The sequence below is a fragment of the Haliaeetus leucocephalus genome, unplaced genomic scaffold (genome assembly GCF_000737465.1).
Source record: "Haliaeetus leucocephalus isolate CR32 unplaced genomic scaffold, Haliaeetus_leucocephalus-4.0 Scaffold362, whole genome shotgun sequence".
Classification (NCBI taxonomy): domain Eukaryota; kingdom Metazoa; phylum Chordata; class Aves; order Accipitriformes; family Accipitridae; genus Haliaeetus; species Haliaeetus leucocephalus.
In genome coordinates, this window is record NW_010972798.1 from 7,347,285 (window position 1) to 7,372,927 (window position 25,643).

General features: G+C 41.7%; 1 protein-coding gene across 1 annotated transcript in view; it reads right to left on the minus strand.

Annotated features, from left to right (window-relative positions):
• DIS3L2 (DIS3 like 3'-5' exoribonuclease 2) overlaps positions 1–25,643 on the minus strand; it is a 197,037-nt gene that overhangs the window by 144,933 nt on the left and 26,461 nt on the right. Inside the window, exon 6 of the mRNA XM_010573014.1 lies at positions 19,461–19,562. Within this exon, the coding sequence (XP_010571316.1) occupies positions 19,461–19,562 (102 nt within the window). The remainder of the gene's footprint in view (positions 1–19,460; positions 19,563–25,643) is intronic.

Below are 25,643 nucleotides of genomic sequence, written 5' to 3' on the forward strand. Positions count from 1 at the left end.
TATGAAGTGCATAAGGAAAGTAATCCTGCTCAAGGAATATAATCCTGCTCTCAATCGCCCATAGCTTTTGGTAAGTCATTCAAACCATCTTGCCTAGTTTGCACTACTTGACACTGTGCTAGGCAGATCTGTATATTCTGTCCTGAAGACACTACAGATGAATTTCACATGGCTAGCAAGGCAGAGTCCGAGTGTGAAAAGAAGGCTGAATATAGCAAAGCAGCTACATGGATATGTGGTAAAGCCACAAACTCAGATACCCGAACAGTTTTCATAAAATAAGTATCTTGGGTTGCTGTGCTTCATGGGTATCAAAGCAAAAGCATGTCAAAGAGAAACACTTTAAGGCAGCTGGGGAAGGCAGGTGTCCCAGGAGAAAGTGAGGGGGGTATTTCTCCACTCAGAAAATATCAGGATGATATTTGGTTTACATGCAGATGTGAGGATTAATGTTTCCAAATACTTCACCTAGGTTCAAAGCATTACTTAACTCCTGGGGGCTTATCAGAAACACTAACACACTAGTTAGCTTTCTATGAACAGAAGGAGGCTTTCTCTCTTCTTCCCGCCCAGGGACTAAGGCTTAACCACACAGACCACGTTCAGGGTTTCACAATCATAGATCTGACTTTCACAGCAGGTACTCACATAATTGAAGGGCAGCATTAGTTTATTTACAGCCGGGGTTGAAATTAAGACAGGATAGAAACAAATGTCCCACAGTTCCAAAAACAAAGCACCGCTTCTTTTTTTGTCGTTGGGACAAAACAAATTCTTACTTCTACACACAAAGCTAACAGACTTATCACTAATCAGAGCAATTATTGAATTCCTATTTAAAGATGACCTGAGACATCATTCAGTGGTATCACACCTGGGAATATCATTAGAACAGCAAAACGGAAGCAAAATCATGAATGACTCCACAGTTATAACCATAGCATAGCTACCTCTTCATAAGTTTCAGGCACTTACTAAAAAGAATTTTTGACAATTTTGTTATCCATGCCTATGCAAAATCAGTTCATACATTGGTCAAAACATCTAAAACCGAAATTTCAAAAAGTTTAGAATGAAATTATCTGATTCTGGAACGTTTAGGTAATTCCCTATTATAATAACATAAAACTAAAGTTTTAATAAAAACTTTATCACTGAACTTACCTCCAGCAGCAAAACTAGTTCACCAAGGTACTCTCCATAACTACCTTTCTGCTGTGACTTTTTCTTGTTACGTAGCTTCATCTATACATATGCAACAGCAATGGAACCGAAGAACTAATCTCCTTCTAAAAGGGAGTCACAAACCTGCCACAACAGAAAGCATGCTAGAAGGAAACGCACAAGAGCGCAATAACTGGTCTGTCTCCAGGGAATTGGTATGTCTGTCTTTTCCTGTGGGAAGGCAAGGAAATGCCCATTGAAGGCACAGGTTCCACACACCACTATCTCTGACAAAATGCACCCTTTCCAGGGTTATTATTGTGCTCAGTTGCCCCAGTCAGAACCAGGGACACACCACACTGAGTGCTGCACCAAAACATATACAATATTGTTAATGCTCAACAGAACTTTTAGGAAGTTTCTATTAAAGACAAAACACATTAACAGGAGGGCGTAGATGAGAACAAGAAGGTTACACACAGATTGCTTTTGAAAGGAGCTCATCTTAATGGAAGTTAAAGCAAACTAGGGGCCCAAGGTATAGGAAAGATGCTTCTTGAAAGAGACGAGTGATGCTCAGCATTTTGCTGAGGACTTATGTTGCTGCAGTGTTTTCTCTCCTTCTAGTGAAAACAATCAGTATCACCAGGTTTCCTCTTGAAATGGTGGCAGGGAAACGACTGCTAGCATTTGCGTCATATGGATCTGCTCACATTACTTAGTGACGAATCTTGTTAAAAAGCAAGCACCTCAAGTGAAATGTCTATAGCTCTGTTTGCTTGCATTTACCTTTAGCAACATGGTATGCTTCATTAAATTTCGAAGCAGTGTTTATTAGAAGAGTAAAATGCATCAGCATCCTCCACCAGACTTCTCAGCTTATTTTCATGACGTCAATATTCAGGTTTATTTAATCCAGTGAAAATATACATTGATTAAACATGGTCTCAGAGCATCTCCTGCAGCACTGAAAAATGCAGTAAATAAGAATGGCATATTTTTACTTCTTTCCTTCAGAATCGGATTTACCATTACCATAAAAAAGGTATATCTCACCTTTGCAACCAGCGATTTAAAAAGCCTCTCCCTGCAGTGGGCACTGGGAAGGACTGGCCACCACAGAGTTCCCTGCCTTCTTGATGCCAGGTACCCTTGGTCTGTTTTTCCTGCCTGGCAATGAATGCTGTTCTATCAAAAGCTTTTCCACAGAATGAATCAAAAGTTAAGCTTAATTGTTACAACTCAACCTAAAATTTAATGCAGGGCAAGGGACTAACACACTGGGGGGGTTCTTTTATACTTCTCTACAAGCTGAGGACTGCTAACAAGAGATTTCAGTGTATATTTCTCCTCTGTAACCTCAACTTAAAAAGCAGTCCAGGCTTTCCTGCCCTCTCTCAAAATTCATTAAAAAGCCTTATTCAAGCTGAGATTTTGTATACAAGTTTTCTGCCAAGAACAAATTTTTTACAATTGAGTTTTAAGCTCTTTAAAAAAAAAAATCAGACATTTATAATGGAAATACTGACAGTGCCCATAATCACAAGTACAGAAACATTATTGCGATAGGTATTTTGTAACCCATCCAAAAAGAAAAGAAAAGTTGGTCTCTCAACCAAATTCCATGTTTGTTCTGTAACAATGACCAGTTATGAGATCAGTAAAAACAGGTGCAAACAAAAAAATACTGGGGATTTATACACTGATGATGGCAGCATAAAGCCATCACCTTGGTCATTAAAATCTGATTGTGCAAGGGTTTTTTTAGAAAGTCTTGAATTACTTCATAACTCATTTCTCCTGGGCAAACTCTTCTCCTAGTGGTCATCACAGGCTAACTTGGCAAATCTTTGAATTGTGCTTCCAAATCCTAATAGCTTGTCTATTCCCAGAAATTATTAATATACTGATTTACATTCAGTTTTGTCAATTTTATCTCTTGGCTCAGTCTAATGAAGCCCACTACTACACATGTGCAGCTCAAATAGTCACACAAAAGCCAGCTATTCCCTGCTGACAGACTAAAGCTCTGTCCTACAACTTGGCCATGAGTTCTCCCCTCTGCCTCAGGATAAACTTTGTGTTCCAGTAAGAAATGGATGGCTGCACACAGTAACAAACTGAATCTCACAGGCTATGCAAAAGCAGTGATGACATACCTGCGACATTGCCTGGAAGAGTTATACCTCAAACAGAAAGAATCGGTGTCCACCTGTAGCAATATATTCTCTTAATATTCTGAACACACTTCCAATTCTCTTAACAAATATAGAGTAAACACCACAATGCAAAGCAGAAATACAAGAAAAATTATGCTCTTGGTTGTGTTAAAGAGGTACAAAGCCTAGGTGCTAACAGGCCATGTGGGGAAGCACCACAGCATCAAGTGTTAACCCCATTCAACACTCTAGCAAAATGAATCTGAGATTGGCAAAATTCAGAAGCGTGGCTCAAAGACATGTGACTGTGAACTGGCCTTGACACCTGCTTATGTCATTAATAAAATATTTAATATATGAAGAACACTGAGTCTCCAAAAGTGCCTTAACCAGCGCTGAAATGTGTTAGTCATCCAACAAGAACTCTCACTTCAACGCTGGAAACTACAGAACAAGGAAATCAAATTAAACCTTTACAAGGCAGCCAGCTCAAATGCTAAGTCTGGACTGTGCTACCTGCAAACATTCATTACTAAAAATTACAGATTGTTAGTCCTTTTTACCAGAAAGGGAGTATCGCTCCCTTGCAGTACATTGTGTACAATTATTGGACTCTGAGACAGGCAGCTACATTGGGCTTTCAATATGCTCATTAAACAAGTCAAGTAAATTCAAAGCTGTTTCACACAGATCTGCTGAACTCAAAGCAATCGTCACTTGTTCAGTCTTCCTCTCTGGGTAAAATTAAGTATGGGATGACATTTAACAATTTTCCTTACCTGGAAGAAGTTATTTCAAGAATATCTACATAGGTAAACTGTAATACAGTAAATGTGTTAATGATAAATTGTTTAAGTGACTTGACAGAAATAAAAAGGCAAATTCACACCCAGCAAAAAGGCAGGCTACTCCAAAAAACTGAGAAGAAAGTAAATTTGTGTTCCTTACAATTATTTATGTATCACTTAATTAAGATGTTTCCATAACAACTTCCATCATGTAACTTAAGAGGTCTTGAGAAGTATATTCTTGAAATTCCACAAGTGACAGGACTAAATCTCGCCTCCACTTCATCACAGGGAAGTTTGGAAAGCAGCCTCTGGGAACAGTACTGCCACTCTGCAACTCACTGAGTTTATGTTTATCTTGTAAAAAAAGAAGAAGTTAGCCCTTCCATATACACACTTTTAAGATAACAGAATTTTCTTCACAGCTTCAAGTTAGGCACTGAAGTATTTTGTTATGATTAGCTTTATCACATTGAATCCAAATGCTCTGGATTATTAATCAACTCTTCTGACAGGTCTCCAATAATGAAACACGCCATGCAGCTAACAATGACTCACCATTCATCCTAAGCTGATAAACAGAAAAGGAAGACGGGCAAGTTCTCAGATCCTACCCAGGCAGCCCACAGCTTTAGGAAACCCCTTCCATTTACTTTCTCAGCAGCAAAATTAGTGTATTTGTTGGCTTTGACGTGGCAAACTTCCCACTTGCCTGCTCCCATTCCACCCATAGATGATGGCTACCACATCAAAGACTATTAGTACCCAAAGCATCTACGTTGTCTCGAGAGCTGAGGACATGTGAAAAGCAAGTTAATGCCCTCTCAAGTAAAACATTAAATCCTCCACTTCCTTCTTGCTTAATACCTCCTTAAATTCTCTGCCTTGTTTTGAAATGTCTGTTCACCCTTCAAGCTAATTTGCTGTTTTACCGTGTACCATGCTACACTTATGCCATAACACCATTATCAGAAGAAGAAAACACTTCACACAGCAGTTTCTTCTCAGGCTGCTGGGGATCCAAATTCAAATCCCACTTCTCCATTGGACCCAAAGTCACCACTTCCACCCCCACAGTTTGGCTATGCTGGACCCTGGCACTAGGGAATGGAAGATGCATAGAGAGAAAGCAAGTGAAGGATATAACATAGGGGTAGTGATTGGCCATGTGAAGTGTTGAAGCAGGCACACACTCTCCCACCTAAGTCTACCTGTCTCACCCACAGACTACAGAATCAAGTACTTTATAACCCCTAGCCCCCCAATTATACAGCACTAGGAGAAGTCAAATGACACCAGGAGGTTGCACATAAGGCACTGGGAGTAACTGCAGTTCTTGTTTAAGCAATTATAACAAGCTGGGGAATACTTGCTCTATAACCTGCAACACCCCCCTGCACACACGTGCTGCTCAGCAGCATCAGCAGCTCCACGGGCACTCTGCTGGGGCAGCACCCCCCAGATACCCCAGCCCCGTCTCACTGCCGTTTTCTGAAGTTAAAGCTTTTGCTGCATGTTGCAGATGATTAAATGGCTTTTACAGTCCCTGGTCCAAAACAAATTAAAAGGGATACAAGTCCAAAAACATCCGGTGATAAGCGTTTGTTCACAGTGAAACAATTAAACGGAAGGATTTGTCTTGTTAAACATACAAAAGGTTATCGATAACCTACCAGTTCACACCATGTCTTCCAGCTCCAGGGAGGAACCGGTTCTCACTCCATAACAACGCACCTGTACTGCAAGCCATCAGCAGACATGGCCAGTCACCTCCACCAAAGACATCCCTCCTCTAAGGAGCACACTCAAACCAACTGAGAAAGGCTTCTGAAGATCAAAGGCTACCTGCAACACAAACTTGACTTCAAACCAAGTATATGATCAAACCTGCTTCCTTGTAAAATCTTAATAGGACTCCACCATAATAAAACTAAGCAAGTTATTCAATTCTTAACTAATAATTTTCTTTCTAATTTGACCACATCGTAAAGTTGTCTTAATACCTCCCAGAAGTTATTTTACTGCATTATGCACAGGAGTACAATTAAAATGTTCTACCCAAGCTCTACAATATGAATCGTTTTCATAATTTCTTAACGGAATATTGCTTTCTTTGCCCAGTACAGTCCATACATCCCCAATTTATCAAACCCTTAGTCTAGGCTAGTTAAAAATTAAGTCAATACTTCAAAAACTGGATGAAACCAGTTTCAGTGCTCACACCATTCAACTGTATGCCTCTTATTTTATCCTCTCATCATGTTCTGTTCCCCCCAAATTCCACTTCAAATGACACTGAAGCAAGCTATGAATTCGTAACTGAAAGATGCAACTTAAACATTTAATAGCTTCAAAACTGCCAATGACGTAAAACAATGAGCCAGGATCAGCAAGCTCTAAAAGCGCTGAGACCTGACCTAAAAGAAAAACAGAAAGTTGCTACGGTGCTTTGAAATTAGAGGTCAAGGTAAATTAATACACAAATCAGTCTCACTATAGACACTGTTCTCACCTGCATAAATATTTCACAGCAAGTCATATAAAACATATGGATATTGCAACAGAGGTACAGTGAAACAAGCATGCTACAGCCCTCCAATACAAAAAGTAGTATGTTTTGTTTTTCTTTAATGATAAAACACAGAACTTTTAGTAGTATAAATTACTCCAGCATATTAGCTCGAAACCTTGCAAGCTACAGTTCATGTAACTATGCATTACTTGGGAATTTAAACTGCTCTTGTTCCTTTCGAACAGTCAAAAATTGCCACACAAATACCAATGTACTCTTGACCTCCACAGGGAGTGGCTCATTCCTGTTTAACATGCCAACAACCACTTAAGATGAAGTTTCCCCATCGCTGGCCTAACATGCTCATCTATCATATCAAAACTGTCACGTGCACTTGTATGATTTACTAGATTCTAAAGGTATTCACTTCTAATGAATATTAGCTTTTCCAAAGCAACGCCCAAAAGTTTAAACATGCTAAAGACTCTGGGTCTTTCCTTTTTTTTCCTCTTCTCATAGCCAAGCGGAAGCACACATGTCAAGTTTTCACCCTGGAGTCATCAGCTGCAAAGCTTCATCTTAAGAGAAAATTCTTCAGGTAAGTCCTTCCACAGGTACAACAACATGAAATGAAAACATTTCAACACACAGCATTTTACTTTAATTTGAGAAGAATCACTGAATAGGCTTTACCAAATTTTGTCTATAAATCACCGACTTCAAAACAAACCTCTGAAATCAGTTTTCTGCTCAAAACAAGTTTTGCTGTAGACCTGCACTCAATTCTCTAAGCTTGTAACTCAGAAAGGTTGACTAAGCTCAACTTTAACTATAACGTTTACACAAGCATAAATATCCTGTAATGTGTAATGTATTGAGGTATGATTTATACCTTCTTCAGTGCAAATTTTAAAAAATCATCTCTGTCTTGTCTGTATTCACTTCCACTTATCAAAGATACATGAACTGGGATTCTCTATTCCCAACTCACTCATTTATTCTGTATTTACTTCTCCACAGTGAGAATATCAGGAAGACTGTGCTGGAAAAATTTGACAGGGTTTGGGTAGAATTTTTTTCATAACCATGTATCAAAAGATAATTAATTCGGGGGGGTGTGGTGTGATATTTTTATTGTGAAGAAAAGGTTATGTATACCTGGTAAAGAAATAAAGCAAGCTTCTCCTGGTATGTCTTGGGAAAGAGCAGAGGTTTTGCTAAGCCCACATTATTTTTCATTTCAGAGCTGAGGGGGTGCAACACAGGCAGGAAGATATTTATTCCGATGCTGTTCTGACTAACCCTGGAAAATAAGAGACTTGAAAAATTTTAAAAGGTGGCAGCAACTAATAAAGCAGCACCTGTGGCAAATTTAAAATTCAATGTTGATGTTTTTCATCACTTTTTTTTATATCATAATTCTATAATGTACAGTACATCCAGCCATGGACTCAGCTGGAAAAACACTTTACACTAAAAATGGTCAACGCAGTTTAAACAAAGAGCATTTCCTTGGGTTTCTTCCTAGCCAGGACATAGGAGCTGTGCTATACACCTCCTCACATCTGCAAAAGGGACGAGATTTTCTTTAATAGACACAAAGGCATAGAGCTGCTGATTAGAGGCGAGTATTTAATCTCCTCCTGGTCCCTCAGGTCACCCAAGTGACATGGATCAACTTATGCAACCAGCTACTTTTATATAAGAAGTTAAGGCTGAGGCAAGGTGCAGGGCATGGCATTTGGGCCACAAGGAGGGGTAGGAGGGAGCACGCCCAGCCTGTTGAGCAGCAGAGGTGTTGAGGCAAGCCGATGAAGACAAAAGGATCCGGATGTGAAATATCTGAAGGAAGAGTACTTGACAAATACTTAGCACTTTCTAAAGTAATTGATCCTTAGCTGGTGAAACCACAGTATTTAATCAGAGAGGGTGATATGCCAGTGTTGGGAGCTCTTTTTCCTAATACCACAAAAGCCCTGCACAAAGACTTATGTATATTTTGTTGTCTGCAATTTTGTACAACGCCCTTTCCTCCAGCACTGGTCCTCAGAACGCGTTATACATTGTTAGAGGAGATTAGTTTAACTGCAGATTATTTTTTTTTCTTTCTTTCTTTCACAAAGCACTTAACAGAAATCAGTGCTTGGGAACTGGAGCTCTGAAGCACAGTCTAACAGTTTACTCATGATCATAGCAACTAAATGCTCAAAGACAAGCCTCAGGCCCCAGGACCATTCCCATGTCACTGCATGTCCCATGGCTGCTGCAGTGATGCACCACTCATCCCCAAGAAACCAGTGTAGTTAACTTGCTTAAGTGGCTTTGCTGGTGCAGGAGGGTGGACAGCTGAATAACTGACCACTGGATAATGCTGACTCCTTCAGTGACAAAAAGACAATGGGGGGGAGGGAGGGTGGAAATCCATTTTGACATGTGGTAGTGGTTTTGTTAGCAAAAAGTCTGCCCAAGGTCTCAGTCAGCTCATAGGAAATTACTGTGTAGACAGAGACACTGCCCTGACAAGGCCAGCCTTCCCCTCCCAGCCCTTCCTTTACTTGACACTGATGGCTGCCACCACACCTAGACTTTGGGCTCCGTTATATCTTAGCCACTGATAGGAGTCACTCCATGGGAAAGTAGGATGGTGGGACTAAAATGATGTCAGGTACCGTGAAGAACATTTTCCTTTTTTTGCTTTACAAACTTTTGAACCTTACAAGAGGAGAGCCATCCGCTTCTATGCTTTTTTTTTTTTCTACAAACGAATGTTAACAATGCATATCCTGCCAGGAAATGTTACCATGCATTAGTGATAAAGCATTACATAAAAAGGTAAATTAAGTTTCCAAGACGCGAATCTGAGCTGATAAACATATTACATCCACAGTTCAACAACTGTGCAGAGAAGAAAAAAGAATAAACAGTTTTAGAGAAAGCTTCGGGAATATGGGCGAAAAAACAGGAAGAGGAGATAAAGTAATGCCATGCTGTCAAAACACTGCTTGGACTATGCATGAAGCATAGCTACCAAACTAAATCAGATTAAACTAATGGCCATCCATTAACCTTGGGTACGTCTACATGGTACAATACAGACCCGAAGAGGTAAGCTCAAGCACCAGATCGCTTGCCAACACAGCACTCACCCATGGCATTAGACCCTCTGCTCAGCTAGATAAATAAACTAGAGCCAGATGAGCCATTTATTCTCACCCAGGGGCAGCAGCGGTGGTGATGCTGCACAGCTCTTCAGTACCGGTGGCAGCAACTCTGCTCCAGGCTGGGTGACGCAGCCAGGCGCAGTCACCGGAAAGATCGCTGGTACATTCCCTCTGGATACTGCTCTAATATGGAGATACTGAAAGAAATTAGCAGGGAGGCCATACACTGCCTCTCTAACACCAGCAAGCCAATTACACATTTAAGGGATAACTGCGAGAACAGAAAGGCATTTGCAAAGCTCCACAGCTGCCAGGCTGCTTTGCCAAGAGTGTGAGCTTAAAGGCCAGGGGACGGTACTTGGTTAGAAAGAGACTGTGTTGAAATGGGCAGCAAGCTGTTCCCAAGGCGGTCAGGCTGTGCAGGGCATGGGTCCTGCAGCATCATTAGACGCAGCTGGGCTCTGCCTACATTTGTTGTGGATGGGACCCTTTAGAGAGGATGCTTGTCACCGGACAAGCTCTCATCCTCGCACTGAAGGGAGAAGGGCTACAAGTCCAAACCTAAGCCAGACTATCACAGCAGTTGTAGTTACTACAAGGGGCTACAGCTGCAGACCTGATCTGCACAGAAAATTAAAAAAAAAAAAAAAATCTGACATCAAAAGGGGTGATAAAACCCTGGAGGAAATTCACTTTACTGGAAAAAAATCAAGTAGGGCATAGAGATGAGTTACCTGGCTACCGTACTTAAGGGTTTTACCAGAACTCCCTGCCCCCCTGAACAGTCATTAGGTCAGGAAGAAAGAGAAGCTGCTGAGATAACCCTCCCACTTCACACAGCTCCTTGGGACTTTCCCCAGACAGCACCAACCCGGCAAACGTGATGCCATGAGGGATTTAAAGAAACCACAGGAAAAGAGATGCCAATTTCTATAGAGCTTACAAACAAAAGTAGCCAATGCTTATTCCAACAAACAAGCAAAAAGCAAGGAGAACAGAACAGAAGTATGTCCTGGCAGCTAGCTAATTAGCAAAAGCATTACAGTCAGGACTTCCAAGCACCAACAAGAACTAAGCAGGATATACACCTTTATGCAGGATTTTTTTCAGACAGAACAGAGAACGATGTCTGGGGAATTCTTCACCAGTCACTTTTTGCAACCAAAATACACAAGTGCTAATTAGATCATGCCAAGTCTTCATTTTCACACTTCTAAAGCTGCTCAATTAAAAGTATGTGTTTTGGCACTGCTCTCTGTTTCAAAATAATTTAGACAAAGCTAAAAACAGAGAAATGCTTCAAGCCCAGAAGGTGATACAGCTGAAGATGGATGAATCATTCGCATACTGGAAACCTAAAAAACTCATAAGAGACATACACAGACCTACATTCATGAAACAGTTATTGCCTGACATGACAGAACACAGAAAACAAAAACAAACCAGTAGAAACAGTGAGAAAGCAAGGAAACATATAAATGTGACTGCCTTTTTCAGAAAGGTTAGTAGATCAGCAGTCTACCCTGCAGTATTTTCCTAGAGTGGTTACCAACACTTTTTAAAATGCCTCCGGGTAGTTAAGGCTGGGATAAAAACTTGAAAGTGCAGATAAAATCTGGGACCTTCAAAAACCCACACCAGTTGTTTTATCAGTGAACGCATACTGAGAAATTATGTCAAGTACACAACTACTGAAGCAGTGAGGAATTTGTGGGAAAAGATAATCAGGAGGAATTTTAATTTATCTTTCAGTGTTTTGAGTGGCATCTCTTAAATAAGAAACTTGATTGAAAACATCACTTGCAATTCTTCAAGATGTTGCAGAAGGAGATGCTGCAACCGTTACAGGTTCCAGGGCATTGATTTATATGTTAATTGGGTGAAGGATAATACCAAGTAGCAAGCAAGTAAGACTTCCTATGTTAGCAGGGTTAAGAAAACTGCTGTTGATGCATACAAATCACTGGCCTCCTTTCACTGCATGATAGTGCACCAAGAATAGACTCATTCCCAGTTCTTGTGATGTGCCTAGCAGCTAGGATATCAGATTCAGAAATTTGAGAAGGGAATCCCCTCATAGCAAATAATGTCACAAAGCTAGGAGAACAAGGAGTGGGAGGCCAGGAGATCTTCGCAACCTGGCTACACTTTGCCTCGTCTGGAAGACGACACAGGAACAGTGTTTGGGATAAGGCACGACCATCCCAGCCCTTTGAAGCTGGCAGCATGCTGATTCAAAACCTAACTGTTAGACTTCAGAGAACTTAGATAGTTACAAATTACCTTGTGTCAACAACAAATTTAAGGCATCCCATCCCTGATGACAAATATCTTCCATATCTCCAAAAACCATGTGGTTATAAAGGAAGTCCCACATCTTGCCCCAAAGAACCTGTCGTAGAAAAATCTCTGTCACTCCTCCAGCTGCTGTAATTCTTTGTTTACATAAATCACCTCTATTTTAGATTCCTTGTCCCTCTGATTTATGGCTTTGAGAAAAATAAATATGAGTTAAGGAAATAAGGGAAAAGAGTTAATGAGCCAACTTTAGTAGCTTTGACCACATGTAAATACTGCAGCTAATTGTTTCCCTGCCAGCTGATAACGAGAACAAACATGCAAATAGATATGTAGCACTTTTCTTCAGAACTTAGGACACGATCCAAAACCACCTCACTTAGGTACTTTAAAGATTAACAGCTTTTTAATGTCATAGTAGTTCTTCATTTCTCCAGCTATCAAGCTAAATTAGGGGTACAATCTCCTTAAAAAAAACCACCATAGTATAACATTCATTGTACAAATATTAGGCCAGATGGGAATTTTATCATCAGTACACTTTTTTTTAAGCTTTTCTCTAATTATGTGGACCTGAAAGAAACCCAGACTATTGAAAATCTGGTCAGTCTTTCAAGAAAGCATTTATAAAAAGTTAAGTGAGTTTAATGTGTGTGACATTCCAAAAACCAATCCCATCACAACAGGTATCCTGACTCACTCTTATAAGGTGTGGGCTCCAAACACTCATGTGATATCATCAAATAAGTCTCCAAACTGGCAAAAAGCAAACAGTTCTAAGAAATACTAATTCCACAGGAACCAAAAAGTAAGAAAAGTCCAAAATGATAGTTGTTATATAAGAGATTGGATTAAGAATAATCGACTGTGATGTGTGCATATTTACAGAAGACTTGGAAGAATAGAGTTTAAAACAATCACTTGAAGAAAAGTTAGTTGTTAAAGGAAACAATTTGCTGTACTAGATTATATTCATGTGACCAAGAAAAAAAAATGAACAGGAACAGAGATCAGGTATTAAATGTAGGCTTGACTCCTATTCTAAAGTAAGATCAGATGCCCCCACGAGCACTTCCTTCCATTCAAGATGTAGCTCTTCCAGGAACATACACTGAAATTTAGTGGTAGCTCACACAGCCTGAAGTCACCCCCATCACAAGGGGCTTAATCTGCCATTACTCCAATGGGGATATAACAACTGACTACATGTGAGATGAATGATTATTTAATGCTTGACTGTTCACCTAAGGGTAACGTTTTTATCTTATTCTGCATCTGCGCAGCCCAACCACATCTGCAGTGTAATCCTGCGCTGGTAGGACAGGATGCAGGCAGTCAATAAAAAGAAGCTTGCCTTCCTACCTAAACAATTTGCCTTCTAATATCACTCTTACCCAGCACAGGAGGAGGAGGAGGAATAAAAAGGACATTAGATTGTTCAAAAACTCTGTACCTTTCTTGTGATTTTATTATTTGGGATCCTGGTTTTGGCTTTCTGATCAGAAAGACAGAGGCAGGTATTGACAGGAAAGGTCCTTCTCAGGAAGGTAAGGTTGCTTGCAACATCCGAAAACACTGGTATTTCTTGCCTCCTTGTTTTACACATCCAGGGGGAGGCAAAGGATGAATGCAGCACTGGGTCACAGCAATCTCACACAACCCAGATCATTATAGTTATTTTATCATTATATACACCATAAAAAGCATGCCAGGTCTTGCTATTAAAATTCACTGTGTTAAGACGTTGGTTGATTCACTTCAAGTGATATTTGATTAACAAAATGTGAAAGCAACATCTGCAAGAAGAACAAATGTAATGCCACATATGTCTCAGTCAGCAAGACTTCCTATTTTCTCAGCGTTTTTGCTATCAACCTGTATTGCTGTTCCATACCCAGCCAGTTTGGAGCTAAGCAAAGCCTGGAAAGAACTGTGCCACCTCACAGCGAAGGTCCATCAGACCCGGCAGTGTGGAACAACATGTCGCCATCCAGAGAATAGCACAACCAGAAAATAAGCATGTAATGAAGCTTCTCCAGATTCTACCAATTTGTGGTTTGGGGATTTTCCGAGATGGGGTGGGGAGTGCATGCACATGCGTGCGACCATCAACTTACAGCCCACACTGTAAAGTCTACAGCAAAACAAATTAAAAAAAAAAACCAACTACCCTTCCTCCCTACAGCATCCATCAACCTTTCAGATTTGCGAGAGCTCTGCTTTTCTGGACATCTTCCTAGCCAGCTTCTTAGGCTTCCCACTTTACTCCTAGATATCATGAATTACACTTGAATGTTTTCGGTGTGCCAGAACACTTACTATTTCAATAATGACTTCTCCAGAACTTTTTTTTTATTATTATTATGAATGTAATGTTTCCAAACAACATTCTTGATTGCTAAGACTCAAACAGTATTGCTGTGATAACCCTCTAAGAACCCCATCTCCTCCTGAGTTACTGTTGTCCTTGCATTAGCTGGGAGATTTTGAGAAGAAACTGACTCTCAGAAGAATTTTGCTGAAATGAATCGTTATTCACCAGGGCAAATCCAAAGCTAGCATCCCCTCTGGACAACTAATGGTTCATAGGTTTTCACCAACGGTTGGAGGCAGTGACTTGCCAGCATACGTAGCTCTGTTCAAACTATAAATGGTGATATTTGTGATGTCTGCTTGAATCAAATTGTACCCTCTCTGAGTTTGTTCGTAATTATGGCAACAACAGTCACAGCTGGGAAAAGCGAATTGTAGTTTATGTCTTTTGTACAGAAAGTGTTTAAATATTTATCTCTGATATATGGCTCTAGGAGACGCAGCTCTAAGATCTCCTGCTGCACCGTATTGTATCTGACACCTCAGTGTTGAAGAGAACATGTGCTTTCATGAGCTATAAAGAATTACTATTTCCATCACTTTCGGACACTTCATGACTAAAATGCTGGACCCATTATCCTATTATCCAGCAACGCACACTGTATGTAAGTGAGCAGTTCTACATCCTTGGCCTTGGAGACCTTCTGACAAGATCAAAAGAACCAGATGAAAATAGTGCAAAGGAGCACTTTAAGCTGAGGGGGAAATGATTCATGAAACAACAACAAAAGATACCACTTGCAGGCACTGCTCTCTGAGACACTGGCAGGTTAACCTGTCATTTTTTTATGTATATATATAGTATATGGTGTTATTGTTTTAATATACCACTGCTGCAAACAGATGGAGAACTGGAGATCTCTCTGCATATTGTAGCAAGCAATAGCGGGTTGGACCCCAAAATTCCTTTCAGGCAGTTTTGAGCGGCAAAAAGTCCTCATCTGGGTACTATTTTCAGACTAAGACTCTAAAATTTCAGCCATAGCATGCAATGCGTGAGACGGTTGTCATGAAAAACATTCCACATTATAAACTACTACTCTAAAAGCACCAGAGATTCGGCCAGGAATCTAAGCCCCAAGTGATATCAAATGACTTATTATGCTATTTCCTTCTACCAAAGAAATTACATCTTGCAAGAAAAACCAAAACAGATATCTGAAATTAAACAAATTCTGCCTGGCAATTAAGCAGACAGTAAAAGAGCAAAAAGAGGCTGCGAGGAAAGATGGGTTAGGTTTATCCTTTATACTGACATGTTGCTTCCCTCCTTGATGAGCCTGAGAAATATTGCTGTAATCGTCATATCAACATTTTCTTGCCTTCCAGTAATTATGCCACTGTATAACTGAAGCTCCTGAAATTGATGTAAGCACCACTCCATAAAACATAATAGGAACCCATGGGTGGAAGTTAAAGTAGTGAAAATCAGTCAAGAAATAGAGCATCATTTTTCTTCTTTATCAGAATAATTGACAAGGACTGAGCTAAATCCTCTGTCACTGGCTATCTTTTATTGTGACGTTCTTCCAAAAGATAAAGGCACAGATTCAGGGAAGCCCTACAGCTTGAAGTAAAGAAGGGGACAGTCTAGCTAACTGCAACGATACTCTGACTTCATTTGCTAAGAGTAGGTTAAGTACCTGGAAAAACAGTCTAAGTCAAATACCTTACTTTGCAAAAGCTAAATATTTGAAAGTTACCATAGCACCTCAATATTCCCAAGATGTAACACAAGAGGACAGGAGAGGAACTTCTGAAATAGAGCCTCCAAATGCGGTCACCGCAATGCACGCCACTCAACCCTGGAAGGAAGCCGATGGCCACCTTCTTCAGGAGTGCAAGATAACAAATTTGGGGGACAAAATGTCTCTCCCTCAAGCTGGTGGTGCCACACTGAAATTGTTGGCTCTTGATCGGAACTAATAGTAAGCACAGAAATATGAACTGACAAACTGATCATCACTGAACAGCAAGCAGCTCTCCCAGAGGATGTATGAACAAACAAAGCTTTAAGACCAGACAGAATAAGCACAGGGAGGACCACAGTAGCTCATCCAAGCACTTGATGCACATGCTGGGAAGGATACAATGTTGAGAAATTCAAGCCTGATAAATTTCCCACAACTGAGCCAGGAACTGGAGGGCTGGAGGAAGAAAATATTGCTGTCCCTCTCAAGAAGGTATTATATAAAGTATAATCATACATCTAGAGTATTTCACCATCCCCTTATATTTCACTGTGGCATTTATACCTGTGTGTAAGGTATCACCATTACAGGCTCAGCAGAACACAGTATATCCCTGGAGAAACTGTTCTGGACAGTGGTGTTCTCTCACAGGCACTTGACCCGCAAAGACTGACTCATGGGTACAGGGCAGCTCCCAACTTTCTCAACTCTTCAAGCAAACACAGATTGCCCTATCCAAAATCCATAGTTTTATCAGTCACATGTTTTCCCCCTTCCTCCCATTTACACACATAAATTGAACCAAGGTTCCAGCTAAGTCAAGTCCTGCCATTACTGGGATGCAGCATTACACTGTGACTTTGCATGAAGAGGTCCATGGCAGGAATCACCTGCACTAGCAATGGGAAGATCTTCCCCCAGAGCATCCAGAGGCAATCCAGGGTGCTTGAAACTCAGAAGGCACAGACCCGCCACACTGCTGTAACAGCAACCTCATCTTGTGCAAGACACTGGTTTGCCAGCAAAAAACCCAGCTCAGTTCTTGGTGGAGCACAGACTATTGGGTTGGGAATAGTGAACCATAAAAATAATCAGCACGCACATCTCAATCCTAACAAACCAATATGTACAGAGCCTGTAAAGTCTCCTCTGAGAGCATCAGTTATACCATATATCTGATTTACATTTTTCAAGGAAATAATTGAAGCTGTTCAGCTTGTTCCAAAGGCCCAACGGGAAGGAGAAAACCCTCAAGACACCTATGTGGCAGCTGTGCAGCAGCATGAGACTAAACAAATGGAAAAACCTAAAATAGGTTGCGACAGTTTATCATTAATCAGTATGAATTACTTGGCAGAATGCAGTATCTTTCAGTGCAACTTAGTGGCACCTTTCCCAAAGAACTAATACAAACATGAGTGCATAGCAAGAGATTCAGGGAGCAGGGGAAAAGGGATGTCATCGCTGATTAAGTTGCTGATGGCAAGAAACAAAAAATGAGACAACACAGGGCAGCACCTGTGTGGCTGAAAAACATGAATGGCATGTTACAGCTACTTCATTTGGCAAGGTTAAATTCACCATGGAAGAATCATAATCATACTACAAAACGCTAAAGTCTTCTGAATTGCCTCCTTGCAGTCAGGTATCACTTCTCCACCAGTTCTATTTATTCCAGCATTTGCCCAGGACAGGGAGAATATTCTGAACCCTTCCTCTTGTATGCATAAAAAACATTACTGTTGAATATATGAAGGTATGAGGATGGGAGGGGGGAGGGGCGTTATCTTTATTTAGAGCCAGATATGAATGGAAAACTGCAGACAAAGTTTCCAGCTCAGGCAACCTCTATCAAGCCTACAAAGAAGCCCTTGTGCTGGCAGGTCCTGGCAAAGGATCTAAGCACCCAAACTATTCCATTTTTCCAACTATATGGAATGGTCTAATACAAAAGATAATTTACGTATATGGATTTGGTGATCCAAACATATAGTAATCATCACAGATTTAGTGAACTCTGATCTGGACTCTTGAATAGGTATCAAAGAAATTTTGCTTTGACCCTCAAAATTGGTTTTCAGAGGTTACATAGATAGCAGCAGACCTCTTTCCTATATTTGTATATGGATATCCTTGTAGTATCTTCGACCCCACCTATGGTTGCCTTTTGCATAAGGTAGCTTTGCATTTACATGTGTCAATAAATACTTAGGTCATTTACTCATTTTATGCATACTTAAGAGACAAGTTCTAGTATGTTTCCAACCATCATTTCCACTGCCATTAGATTTAAACAGAGAAGGTAGAAGGTTCAACAAATGACCAGACTGAAGACCTTGCATTTGCAAGCCTAAAAACATATAACTTCAAACAAGAACATGCAGAGAAGGTAAATAGAATGAGGAAAAAGCACCAGGCCAAAGTAGTTCAGATGAGTCCCCACCCTGCTGTAATCACCTTCACTATTACTTTTGCCCCAAAGATATACAATAGTCTTTAAATTCTCAAGAAGAGTTCAAAAACCATGTTTGGAAAACAATTTGTGGCAGTTTTGTCATGCTTACGTGTGAAAACCCAGGTTAAAATTGCTAACTGTAGCTTACATCTCCCAGCAACTAGAGAAAAGGAGTAAGAACTTTTCTTGCGTAGTGGTGTTAGAAGATAAACCTGCAAACAAGATAAAATTATCCAGATGTTTGAAAGGACTTTGAGTTTGATCAGTGAAAGAAAAAAAAAAACCCAGAGTGATATTAGTGAAATTCTCAGACATGAAAATGAAAAATGGATTGTCCCACATTTGCATTGCTCCAATCATTTCACACATTGTTCATTCATGTAAAGAAGGGTATTACCACAAAATCTGGAGCTGTGACAAGATAAGCTTTCCATGGACTGACCACCCACAAATTAGAGTTAATCATTACTAAAGCTTTGTGAGCAGCACTTGTCAAATACACGAGCAATTGCAAACACCTACACAGAACTATCCAGTGCCACAGCATGAAGACAGCTAAATAACAGGTATCAAAAGTCACCTCTGACAACCATGCTTTGCACAAGCCTTGTCATCAGACTTCTCCACACAGTGATAAAGAAGGCCATTCCATGCAAAGAGTGAGGTTTCAACACTTTAGGTATGACTTCTTCCAAACGTTGTAATGGATAAAGTGTTCTAATGTACTGCAGCATAAACTGCAGTTTAGCTAATCTGATTTGTAGGAAATTCTCTATTCTCTGTCCCAGGCCTTAAGTTTAGTGAAGAAAACAGTAATAAGCTCTTTCTGTCAAATCACAGTAAAATATATTGAACTGACCTTCCACTGTTCCTTGGGAAGCAGTTTCACTATCACGATGTCACCATTCAGGGCTCTGTTGCGAGCAACCACTCCATCAATAAAGATATCGCGAGTCCCATCCTAGTCAAAGAGGAAGAAAAATAAATGCCAGACCAAAACATATTAAATTACCGTTGTTATGAGGTTTAAAACACTGTCATCAAAAAAGACACAAACCCTGGTGAGATAAACATCCTGCAGTTGTGCACAGAAATGAAATGGATTCACCATATGCCTTTCAACACGCAGTTATCTTTCAGCAAATGAGCTCTTTTGTATGTATGTGCCAGCACAGCAGTTCCACACTATTTGCACGCTTGCAGGGCTATGATCTTATTGGCATCACGGAGACATGATAGAATGTCTCGTATAACTAGAGTGTTGGAATGGAAGGGTACAGGCTCTTTAGAAAGGACAGCCAGGGGAGACGAGGAGGGGGTGTCACCCTCTATGTCAGTGACCAGCTGGAGTGCATGGAGCTCTGCCTGGGGATGGATGAGGAGCCGACCAAGAGCTTCTGGGTCGGGATTAAAGGGAGGACAGGGACAGGTGACACTAGAGTGGGGGTTCACTACAGGCCACCTGACCAGGAAGACCAAGCAGATGAGGCCCTCTATAGACAGATAGGAGCAGCCTCACATTCACAAGGCCTGGTCTTCATTGGGGGACTTCAACCACCTGATATCTATTGGACGGACAACACAGCAGGGCATAAGCAATCCAGAAGGTTCCTGGAAAGCGCTGATGACAACTTCCTTCTCCAAGTGATAGAGGAGCCAAGGAGGAAAGGTGCTATGCTGGACCTTGTTCTCACCAACAAGGAGGGGCTGGTGGGAAATGTGAAGCTTAAGGGCAGCCTTGGCTGCAGTGACCATGAAATGGTGGAGTTCAAGATCCCTCAGGCAGCGAGGAGGGTGCACAGCAAGCTCACTACCCTGGACTTCAGGAGAGCAGACTCTTGCCTCTTCAGGGATCTCCTTGGTAGAGTACCATGGGATAAAGCCCTGGAAGGAAGAGGGGCTCGAGAAAGCTGGTTAATATTCAAGGGTCACCTCCTCCAAGCTCAGGAGCGATGCATCCCAACAAAGAGGAAGTCAGGCAAAAACACCAGGAGGCCTGCATGGATGAACAAGGAGCTCCTGGACAAGCTCAAACACAAAAACGAAGCCTTCAGAGGGAGGAAGCAAGGACAGGTAGCCTGGGAAGAATACAGAGAAATTGTTCAAGCAGCCAGAGATCTGGTTAAGACAGCTAAAGCCCTCATAGAATTAAATCTGGCCAGGGACGTCAAGGACAACAAGAAAAGCTTCTATAGGTATATCGATGATAAAAGGAAGACTAGGGAAAACGTGGGCCCTCTCTGGAAGGAAACGGGAGACCTGGTTACCTGGGACATGGAGAAGGCTGAGGTACTCAACGACTTTTTTGCTTCAGTCTTCACCGGCAAGTGCTCCAGCCACACCATCCAAGTCACAGAAGGCAAAGGCAGGGACTGGGAGAATGAAGAACTGCCCACCATAGGAGAAGATCAGGTTCAAGACCATCTAAGGAACCTGAAGGTGCACAAGTCTATGGGACCTGATGAGATGCATCCGCAGGTCCTGAGGGAACTGGTGGATGAAGTCGCTAAGACACTATCCATCATTTTTGAGAAGTCGTAGCAGTCCAGGGAAGTTCTCACTGACTGGAGAAGAGGAAACATAACCCCCATTTTTAAAAAGGGAAAAAAGGAAGACTCAGGGAACTACAGGCCAGTCAGTCTCACCTCTGTGCCCGGCAAGATCATGGAGCGGATCCTCCTAGAAACTATGCTAAGGCACATGGAAAATAAGGTTATTGGTGACAGCCAACATGGCTTCACTAAGGGCAAATCATGCCTGACAAATTTGGTGTCCTTTTATGATGGGGTTACAGCACTGGTGGATAAGGGAAGAGCAACTGATGTCATCTACCTGGACTTGTGCAAAGCACTTGACACTGTCCCACACAACATCCTTGTTTCTAAATTGGAGAGACATGGATTTGATGGATGGACCACTCAGTGGATAAGGAATTGGCTGGATAGTCATACTCAAAGAGTTATGGTCAACGGCTCAATGTCCACATGGAGACCACTGATGAGTGGTGCTCCTCAGGGGTTGGTATTAGGACCAGTGCTGTTGAACATCTTTGTCAGTGACACGGACAGCAGGATTGACTGCCCCCTCAGCAAGTTTGCCGACGACACCAAGCTGTGTGGCCTGGTCGACACGCTGGAGGGAAGGGATGCCATCCAGAGGGACCTTGACAGGCTTGAGAGGTGGGCCCATACGAACCTCATGAGGTTCAACAAGGCCAAGTGCAAGGTCCTGCACATGGGTCGGGGCAATCCCAAGGACAAATACAGATTGGGCAATGAGTGGATTGAGAGCAGCCCTGAGGAGAAGAACTTCAGGGTGTTGGTTGACAAGAAGCTCAACATGACCTGGCAACGTCTGTTTGCAGCTCAGAAAGCCAGCCATATCCTGGGCTGCATCAAAAGAAGTGTGACCAGCAGATCGAGGGAGGTGATTCTCCACCTCTACTCTGCTCTCGTGAGACCCCACCTAGAGTACTGTGTTCAGCTCTGGGGTCTCCAGCATAAGAAGGACATGGACCCATTGGAGTGAGTCCAGAGGAGGGCCACGAAGATGATCAGAATGCTGGAGCACCTCTCCTATGAATACAAGATAAGAGTTGGAGTTGCTCAGCCTGGAGAAGAGAAGGCTCCAGGGAGACCTTATTCGGCCTTTCAGTACTTAAAGGGAGCTTACAAGAAAGCTGGAGAGGTACTTTTTACAAGGGCATGTAGTGATAGGACAAGGGGTAATGGCTTTAAACTGAAAGAGGGTAGATTTAGATTAGATGTAAGTAAGAAGTTCTTCACTGTGAGGGTGGTGAGGCACTGGAACAGGTTGCCCAGAGAGGTTGTGGATGCCCCATCCCTGGAAGTGTTCAAGGCCAGGTTGGATGGGTCTTTGAGCAGCCTCGTCTAGTGGAACCAGTGGAAACCCCCCGCCATGGCAGGGGGGTTGGAACTAGGTGATCTTTAAGGTCCCTTCCAACCCAAACCATTCTATGAGTCTATGATTCTATGCTTCAAGACAGAGCCAAGCCTTCAAGATGTATTGTCTGCAAGCTCTGCTCAGTTCCTCTACCGTTACTCTTGGAAATGGGTAGAGAGTTTTCTGCAGTCACAGCTCTTCACGCATTCAGTTCCCAACTCAAGCACTCAAAGCTATTACTCAGAACATGTTTACAAGGCAGTCTCTGCAAAGCGCCCTGTACAGAGCTGCCTGCTGTCTCCTGGTGAGATGGGAAAGCAGGGAGACGCAGCTCCAGGATCAGCAGGTCAGTTGGTGAAGGTGGCCTGGAGAGTGGCTGGGGATGCAGTCTCTTTTTTTTAAAATGAGTTAACACCACATATTCTGCATTTGGCACAACTAATGTTAGAATAGATTCCAAAAAATGATGATTACAGATGCTAACTGCAAGCCAGAAGATCTTTTACTGTAACAGACATGTTAGGACACCTTCTCTCAATACTCTGGGTTAACATCCTTGCACAAGAGCCTCTACTAATTGTACGCACTATGATTATCCACTCCAGACATGTTTGGCATTCAGATAATCTAGATTTAGCTTGGAAGATTTTCTTCATGGGGTGAAAAAAGATGAAGTTTCCTGAAGATGCCAACACAAAGGTTTTAGTTTTTAAAGGATTGCCAGTTTTGTCTTCTTTTTCTGCTAATTATTGAGTGCTCTTGCTGCTTTCATTTCTGTTTCCCCATAATTCAGCATATGAAAAATTCCATGTGTCTGTTTATAGTGCCATGAATGTGTCAAACAATGTGAGCATTTACTATCAACATGAGCAGTCAACAGTTTTTCTAGAGAGCTATCTTTGCATAGTTTTGAGGTACATAAAGAGGATGAGCTTCTTTAGATTACTACTTCATTGTCTTTCAATGAAAAAAGCAGCCTCACAAGAATTAAAATCTTAATCACAACTTTAGTTGCTTCTCAGATACACACTCCCGAGTCTCATATGCTTGAGTACATCCAATCAGAACTACCAGTGTGCTCAGTCTCCAAGAAAAACTTCTTTTATAACCTGAAAACATGAAGCCCTAATATCACATAAATATCCTTCTCTGCTTAGATACCAAAACAATAAAACGGCAGAACCCTGCCATGATGTGAAACTAAGGCTGTCCTCCAAGAGACCAAATTACTCTTAGAAAGAAAAGCAGCAGCAGCTCAACAGCTGTGTGAAAGCTGCCTCCCATGACAAGATGCAGAAAAATTGCAAAGCCTCTTGGACCAACATAATTCAAATTGGAAACTGTTCTTTTCAAAAAGCCAGATTTTTTACACATGGTCTTACTCCTCATTTCTCCCCACCCTCTCCCTTCTGCCCCAACTCTTTACCTAAATCCACCACATACATAAAAAGAAAAGTTCAAAGTCACTTTTTAAGAAAAATGTCACCTTTTAATTTTTTTGCCTGTACCTGTAGCTGCTCTGTGCTGCAGGACACAGGCTGGCATTCACAATAATTTATTTGTTCTACACTTTTTTCCTTCTCTCCTGTGTCCAAGAAAACACAAGGCAGACCCTTTCCCCCACCCCTTGTAAAGATGCCTGATGTGTCACACCACCTAGTTAAAGCTGCATCTCCATACTCTGCAAGAATCTTGTCTTGAATTGCACTGTCACCCCAAGCGATATACATATACATTCTATATATATAACATACACACTTATATGTGTGTATGCACACCTCTTTTACAGCAGTTAATTTCAATGCCTCCAACAAAGTTGTAATTAGGAAATTGCTGTCAGTTTGGTTTTTGCCTCCAAAGAGAAACATTTCTATATCTTGAGGTCCAGGCTTATGATTGTCGGGTGAACTTACGCACTTTGAAGAACACTTGTGCATCCCACTTTTTTCCTTCAGCGTCCCCTACTCTTCACAGCTAGCATTTCAGATTACTAATGCAATTAAAATGGCACCGAATCGTGACAGAACACTATCACTTGTAAAGTCTCAGCTGCCCCTGGGGTGCATATACTGCATTGGCCACAATGGCTTCAAGACTTCTGCAGTCCCCTCCAAGGAGCACGGGGTTTTTCCTGCTCCATGGCCACCTGTGAACGTCACCAGCAGTGCTCTCTATCCCCCTCTGACAAGAGGGAGATCTGCAGTGCTTTCATCTGCTCTGGAAGTGTCTTCCACAACCACAGCACAGCCACAGTCACTCCATCACTCGTGCTCAGCAGTATAATTCTTCACATTGACAATGTTGTCATTTCAAACCACACTACTGTGTGCAGGGAAGACACGAGATGTGAGGCAGAGATTTAAATGCTCAGGTCCATTCTCTGGGTGGCTTTCAAAAGAAAGGCCCAGCCTTCCCCTCAACTCTTCAAGCAACAATGAGACAAGCAAACAGAGCACATTTGCAGCAAGAAACACCCTGGGACTTCTGGTGTTAGAAGGTGAACAGCTGTTGCATTTGAACTCCATGAAGCCATAGCCAAGTCAGAGCTGAAGAGAAAGGGATACAATGCCCTAGTCAACAGCAGGAGAGAAAGGGTGATTTTTCACAGCTGCAGCTTTTGCAGCATCTGGCAATGACGGTAAGTCCTGCAGAACATGAAGGCTGCAAACCCTCCATTATGGCAAATAATGTTATACAAAGGATAAGTTTCCTAAGGCATCTGTCTTAAAGTGAAGACTGTGTCCACACCAGCCAGAGTCATCTTCATTCAGGTGTTGATACTGCTTCTTAGCAGGGACAAGACTGGTTCTGGTATTCAGCTCCACAAAGGGCAGAAAAGCAGAAAAATAGCTGAGATAACAAATCTCAGCTAACCCTCCTTAATGTATGTATTCCTGCAGGCAGAACACCGAGCAATCGACTGCACAAGGCAACAGCCAGACACTAGGGGTGATAAGGGGTAAAGCTTCACATCCAATTAAACTCATGTGAGTAGCTGGATTTCTCATTTAACCTTGCATTTTGTAATTTCAGAGAATATGTTTAACAGCTTACACTTACCACACCTACAAGGACACCTGTAAAGGAAGGATCACAGTTCCTTACACACACAGTTTCACTTACACACACAATGCTGCTC